Source organism: Triticum urartu, chromosome 7, assembly GCF_003073215.2.
Source record: "Triticum urartu cultivar G1812 chromosome 7, Tu2.1, whole genome shotgun sequence".
NCBI lineage: Eukaryota > Viridiplantae > Streptophyta > Magnoliopsida > Poales > Poaceae > Triticum > Triticum urartu.
The window spans coordinates 428,876,239-428,883,633 of NC_053028.1; the positions used below are offsets into that span (position 1 = coordinate 428,876,239).

The following is a 7,395-nucleotide window of genomic DNA, read 5'->3' on the forward strand; positions in this document are numbered from 1 at the left end:
TAAGATTTTTTCCTATGATGGCCGTTTGATTTGTAGGATTGGAATCCTTAGGATCTTTTCCATAGGATTCATTTGTACTACATTTTGGAGGAAACTTTCCATCCACTTAAACCTCTTTGTAGAATTTCTTTGTTTTTCATGTGTTATCAAACACTTCTCCCAATCACGTAGGATACAAGAGGAGATGACACTCTATTCCTATGTTTTTCCTATTCCCGCGTTTTGAAAATCATGCAAATCAAAGAAGCCCTGATAGTACAACCACCTCATGTACTTCCAGTGAACTCAGATGACCCGACATGGATGCATTGCACTATTCCAGACATTAACTAGAAGTCCTTGTGGAATGCAACTTCTGCCATGGTGTTTACGCTAGTGGTATTACTGAATGAAGTACCACCTTGCAAACATCAAGAAAGAAACTGACTTTTTGTGCAGACATGTTCCTACTGATGTAAAGTAAAGGATTAGGGAGTTGATCTCAAACAAAGATGATTCAAAGGAAAAGAAGGCCAATGGCACAACAATACATAAAAGTGATGTAACTTTGGATGGCAATGATGTTGGGATTGCTGATGAAGATGACATGTTGGGTGGTGGTATTCTTCTCTTTTTTTTGCGGGTGGTGATAGTATTCTTCTATTCTCATGGAAAGGCCATAATAAGGGCTCCACATATGGTGCTATGGGTAAGTTTTGCATCAAAAGGTGACGGTGGCGGTGGTATTCTTCTTTTTTTGCGAGTGGTGGTGGCATTCTTCTATTATCATGGAAAGGCCATAGTAAGGGCTCCACATATAGTGCTATGGATAAGTTTTGCGTCAAAACACTAGAAAGATTGTAGCTGCAAGGAAGGGGAAAGGCTTTTCTATTAAGTTACAAACCAAGCTATCCACTCAAAGAAGGGGAGAGATCAGGATTTGTGCCTGTGAGTATATTTGTTAGTTCTTCCATGAAACAGACATTACCCTCAACACAGTCCTACTTCCAAGCTTTGAAATGATGCTTGCAGTGATTGGAGCATTTGGGAGAGACATGTAAGGCCTTACTCCCTATGAAATGTTGACAAAGAACAAGCCAAAGCAGAAAGATCAAGAACAAGAACTACCATCTGCAAATGCAAGTGTGCAAGCTGGACCATCAACTTCGGCATTTAATCCAATACTTAAAAAAGAAGAAGATTATGATTCCTGTTAGTCTGTTACTCATGAAGATATACTTTCCGCTTCCTCTGCTTCAGAAAGTGACGACGGCAGCAACGACACTGACATGAGTTCTGGTTCTAAAATGTTAGACTGTCAGTTTGTCTATGGATTTCTTTATGTCGTTCCTTATTCTACCCTCTGTGCTTTTAAAAACTCTGTGATTTGTGAACATTTCATGATGCATGTAATGGACGTGGTCTTTTTGCTTACCGGCCCTGGTGCAAACCTCTATTATTCATGATGCACGGGAAGTTATGAACTTGAGACTTTGAATTCAAGTGAATGGTGAATGCTTGTTTTGTTGTAATTGGTGATGCTTGTTTGATTTCCCTTGTTTTTCAACTGCCGAACTGGTGGTGCTTGTTTGATTTCCCTTGTTTTTCAACTGCCGAACTGGTGATGCTTGTTTGTAAGTTCTAACCTATAACTAGGGATGTTGAATATATATTCTGTTTTCTTGCTGAAAATCCCAAGTTTTCCTGCTAAAATTGCCCTGTATTGGTCGCTATAGCAGCTGTAGCGTTTGGGACAATCTACTGTGAAATGAAATCTCCCTTGGGACAATCTGGATGCAAGTCACCTGATCCCTGTCCGTCGAATTCACATGCAAGGTGCGTCCTCACATGACACATTTGAAAAGCTCCAAAGAGATACTACCTCTGTCCCTTCATATAAGAAGGTTTTGCAACCGCAAAAACATCTTAGATTAAGGGACAGAGGGAGTATGTTATTGGTAATTCATTTTGGAAGAGATCATTCTAAAGGAACACAAAGTTTTGGACAAAGAAATTTGACGACTCTAGGCTCATCACACAAACACTGAACCTGGATAGAATCTCGAGCACATGTTAGATCATAATCGAGAGAAGTGCATATTACACCCCTCAACTCTAGCCCTAATCTAATATATAACCCCCAACTCCAAAACCGTCTAATCTGCAACCTCCAACTCTTAAAACCGGCCAAAATTCAACCCTCCCCTCCCCTTGACCGTTTTTGACCCATTGACTGATGAACAGTAAGTTCGGAAAAAAAATGAAAATTCAGAAAAATAAAATTTTAGAAAGCATTTTTTGCCTCTGGATGAACAGTATTTAAAAAAAATTGGGAACAAAAGTTTTAAAAAATAAATTCGACTTTTCACCGGTGAACAGTATTAAAAATTCAGTTTTTTTACATGTACCCGGAGGTAATAAATTGGAAACAAAATTCGCCGGGATTTGTTTTTTGAATTACTGTAAACAGCGTGAACAGTATTCAAAAAAGTAAAAAAATCAGGGAAATCAATTTTTTCACTGCGTGAACAGTGACCGAGGGAAAATTTTCGTTCCAAAAGTTCGAACTTTTTTTGAATTACTGTTCGCACGGTGGAAAAGTCGAAATTATTTTTAAATTTTGTTCCCAACTATTTTTTGAATTTACAATTTTTTTTATTTTTCTGAATTTTCCATTTGTTTTCAAATTTACTGTTCATCAGTCAATGGGTCAGACCCGATCAAAACCGGTCAAGGGGAGAGGAGGGTTGAATTTTGGCCGGTTTTAAGAGTTGGAGGTTGCAGATTAGACGGTTTTGGAGTTGGAGGTTGTATATTAGACTAGGGCTAGAGTTGAGGGGTGTAATATGCACTTCTCTCATCATCATCTGAGAGGAGTCAGTTGGTCTCGCTACCCAATAAACTTATAACCTTTCTTGAATCGAAGGTTTGAAATGTCGAGGGTGCAAGTCACACTCACCTACCATGAAGTGTTTTATTCAAAGCCTGATCCTTTCTCTGAAAGTAGCATCATTCTCAAACACGAGGCCAGGAACAGCTGATTTCTTTTGCATATTTGCAACATTTTAAGGTGTCTAGTCGTGCCTAACTGAAGTGTAGGTAGCAAATAGTGCATATCTGAACTCAACCACGTTTTAAAACATGGTGGTAAAATTCAATAAATTAACTTAAACCATAAGAAAAATACTGAATACTCAATCTTCCCGTCAAAAGAGAAAAGAAAAATATTGAATACTTAATATTCCTGGCAAAAAAGAAAAGAAAAATACCAAATCATCGTTGCAAGGAATGGAAGGCTGTACTACTTTTTTACATTTCAACAGCAAATGCATGAATTTCTGCTCTATAGGATGCAAGAAAGAAAGTTTAGATCTGTACCCCCAGTTCCAGATGCATTTGAGTCAAGGTCTGAGATTTATATGCAACCTGCAGCTCTTTTCCTGATTTGCAGTAGGCATCCAAAGCATTCAATGAAAAGAAAAACAGTAGCCTGAGAAATTGCAAGCCTGGTGAATATCAGTCAACATGGCTACTTAATAACAAAGCTATTACTAGACAATAGGAAAAGAAGCACCTGTCAACGAACTAACATAACAGAGACCAAAATAAGCATAATTCTGCAAGCCATTAGGATAAATTTACTAATATGCCAGGACAAAATTCCTAATAAGAAAATGTAAAAGAGTTCAGTAAGAAAATGTAAAAGATATCAAATGCCATTAGGATGAATTTAGAAGGATGAAGACATGCAAGGAAAAACAAAACAAAAATAAAGTGACAGTACTAATTTCCAGTTTCTTCAAATGTTAGGATAGGTAGTCTGATAGTCATACAATAAGAATCCACGATAAACAGCAGATAATAAGTCTTGAAACCAAACTAAGGAGCTAAGCACCATTGCTGGTACAAGAAAACCATTTCAAAGCCAGGAACTATAATTGCTAAAGCATCAATCCCACCAAACAAGGGCCGAATAAACCAGATTTTGAGCAACGGAAGGGCAGCTCCTGCTGAGATGATCGAAGCCATCACTGTCCAACAAAGCCCTAAGATTTGCCGGGAAGCCAAGAAACCTTGAGCATGCCTTCTTTAGGCCATCACAGTGGTGCTGCTCAGCTAGCGTCAGGATGGTCGCTATTGTGGCTGCATTGATGAACTTGCATGGCTTTTCCTCGCAAATACTCTTCAGCCTCTCCATGCCATACCTGTCGGCCGCAACAAGCAGAAGCTGGCATATGACATCCCCATCTTCCTCTTCTGTCACCGGCAAGGAATCGGTATACACAAACCAGAGCAACGCCTTGAACACCTCTGCCTCCATTTCATCTATGCGCACGGCACCTGCGGTGTTGCCCTCCTTCATACCGCCAAAGAGCTCCGCACTGAAGACCGGTGATCGGGCAGCGAGCACACAGCGGTGTGCTGCGAAAGTGTGACCATCAACCTCGAAAACTAGGTCGGCGCCCTTCTCGGTCTTGAGGAGATCACCGAGGTGCTGGTGCAGGTTAGATGGGGCCACAGAGACAAATGTTGGAGGGCTTTCTTGGGGCAAATCAAGGGTGGACCCTGGCAAGGAATCTTTCAGGAGGTGAACGCCCCTGAGAAGAATAATAGAACCGCAGAAGCAACAACAGTGTTCATCAAACTGATTCAGAAAAATGTAAAGTTTCTGAAAAATTGACGCAACTCAATGGTAGAAAGTAACATTTGGTACTGGATACATTCCACACATTAGTCTAGTATGTGATTTCCATGACTCAATTTGACACACACACAAGAGAAACAAAAGATACATATGGGTCAAAACGAATGACATACTGGTATAGTGGAATAGCAGTTCTCTGGTTATCTACATGCAGGCAAATCCTAATTTGAATGGCAACTTAGAGGTGATATAAGTACAGTTCGCCAGACAAAAATGCTAAGTAATGGCCTGAATTGATTTCACCATACACCTGCAGCAAATCAACGGTTGCAGCAGAGCAAATGGACACACGATGGAGCCGAGCTGAAACATGTGATTCCAAATGGTTATGCAGACCGAGTGCATTGCTCAGATCCAGCCCCGAAACCGACCAAAACCTCGCCTCATCCTAACAGCGTCGTAAACGGAAACAGTTTGATTTGAAAGAGGCAGGGAAATGCGCACCTGAGACTGGCCAGGTCGCCGAAGGTCCGGATGGGCACGTTGGTGGCGCAGACGCAGCGGTAGGCGGCGGAGAGCGCGCGGGCCTGGTGCTCCGGGAGGCCGCCCGGCTGCTGCTCCGCCATGGAGCGGTGCTTCAAGAAGAGCCAGGCCGCGACCTCCTCGTTCTCCGGGCGGTTCACCCTGCGCTTCCTCGGCACCGACGGCCCCATCTCCGCCGAGGCGTGGGGGCGTGGGGATTGGGGGTGAGCTTTGTGGTTTGGGAGGGACAGAGATCAGGTGACATTGCACGTTTGCATGTCACCGTGTGCCTTGTGACCGAAATTTAAATTTAAACATTATGAAAAAATCCAAATCTGCATTTGTTGTTTTCCTAACAAATGTAAGCTGTCAATCCTATTAACCCTTAGCAGTTTAGCTTGAACATTAGGTCACACGTTTCACCGTTTCACCGTTTGAGTTTGAAACTATTATTCAAAAATCCTATTAATACTTCTTGAATAAGTAGTTTGACCAGATTTAACCAATTTTTTTAAAAAAACTAAAATTTGACCATGTCTTTTTTTTGTTTTGGAATTTGAGGATTCTAAAAAATTGCAAACAGGCCGTAGGCGGTCTCCATCGGATGCGGATTTTCGTGCTGAATTTTTTGATATATTATACATTTTTTTCCGACATCGTATGCAAAAGTTATAGCCGTTTTATATTTTCCCTACACTTTTTGCAAAACATGTCCAAATTTAAGTTTTCAAATTTTCCTAACTAGTAGATGTAGTAATATAACTACCTCTTGAAGGATTTTATTTTTTAAAGTTTTTATCATTTTCTTTTGATTTTTTCAGAACTGAAATGGCGACACACGAGGGGGGGGTAGAGTTTGAAAATTGCCCTATAGTGCCGGTTTGTGCCACAAACCGGTACTATAGGTCAGACCCCTTTAGTACCGGTTCGTGGCACAAACTGGTATTAAAGGTTAGCCCTTTAGTACCGGTTTATGACACGAACCGGTACTAAAGGTGATCGTGGGGCCCCGGCCTGACGCCAGCCTGCCATCACCCCTTTAGTACCGGTTCGTGACATGAACCGGTACTAAAGGTTCAACACGAACCGGCATTAATGCATAGTCGTTCGAACCGGCACTAATGGTACCATTAGTACCGGGCTAAAATCAAACCGACACTAATGTGTCTCACATTAGGTCCTTTTTCTACTAGTGTTGGAGCACTGGTTTAGTGGAGAGGCCAACAGGTGGAGCGTTGTTTCATTGACCGCATTGATGATGGTGGGTCTCAGCGGCGTGGAACAGTGGAGTCTTAAAGTTGGACGCGGTTTGATCGACACGCGCAGGCTGGTGGCGTTGTGTGATGCCGTGATGACATCGACGGCAAATGAGACTGCAAGATCTATGCAATTATTCCTCCTGAAGACGGGATGGCGGAAGATGACGACGACGAATGCTAAAGCGCGCGCATGCAATGCACCTAGACCGGATGGTCTTCAGGCACTGAATTAGATTGTGTCCGTTATGCGGACATGTCACATCTGTGTGCTTATAGGTGTAGCGAGTTTGTTCGCCTAGAAATGGGCCTCGGGTTGATCCTTATATTCATTTTGTCAGACTTTGATGAATAATTAATGAAAATGGTTGTGTGCATCATGTTGATGTAAAGACCGGGGTAATCCTCCATTGCCAAAAAGCATCAAATGTGATATGTTTCAAAAAAAAAACAGAATCGCATAAGAAACGTGACAACTTTTGTGTATATTTTTTTGAATTCCTTTTGTTTATGTGGGCATTTTTACAAACATATTGTTCATGCATTAGAAGCTATGTTGTCTCTCTTTGTATGCTAAGAGCATCTTCAACATGGACCCTCAAACCTCCTGCATTTGTCTGGTCCGAGCAGTCCAAACACATTTTGCCATTCACGCAATACTCCATCGACCCGTGGACCGGTCCGGACTGTTTTAACGCAATCTGAAGGCAAACCAGGGTGGGTTTGCAGGAGTCTGGATCGCTGTCATGTCCGACACCCTGGTCCCACCCAAAGACCCTCCCGCTCAAAAACCCTCTCCGCACTAAGCGTTGCCACACATTCATGTCCGCCAGTGTTGCTCCAAAGCGGATGTGACTACGTGGCATTGATGTTGGTCGGGGCGACGCGACCGGGAGTTTGGTGTGTCCGATTTAAGGTACACAGTTGGATATGCCCTAAGATGTGTATAGCCCTCGTTTAAGGATTAACTCTCAATTGTTATCCATTTCAAAG

At 42.0% G+C, this 7,395-nt stretch overlaps 1 protein-coding gene across 1 annotated transcript; it reads right to left on the reverse strand.

Annotated features, from left to right (window-relative positions):
- Positions 1-3,744: 3,744 nt before the first annotated feature.
- Positions 3,745-5,376, reverse strand: LOC125522857 (BTB/POZ and MATH domain-containing protein 1-like). The gene is made up of 2 exons (XM_048687896.1): positions 5,129-5,376; positions 3,745-4,577 (listed from the first exon to the last, which is right to left on the reverse strand). Exons 1-2 carry the CDS (start codon positions 5,335-5,337, stop codon positions 3,929-3,931), a joined length of 858 nt encoding a protein of 285 aa, XP_048543853.1. The 5' UTR covers positions 5,338-5,376; the 3' UTR covers positions 3,745-3,928.
- Between the last annotated feature and the right edge of the window lie 2,019 nt (positions 5,377-7,395).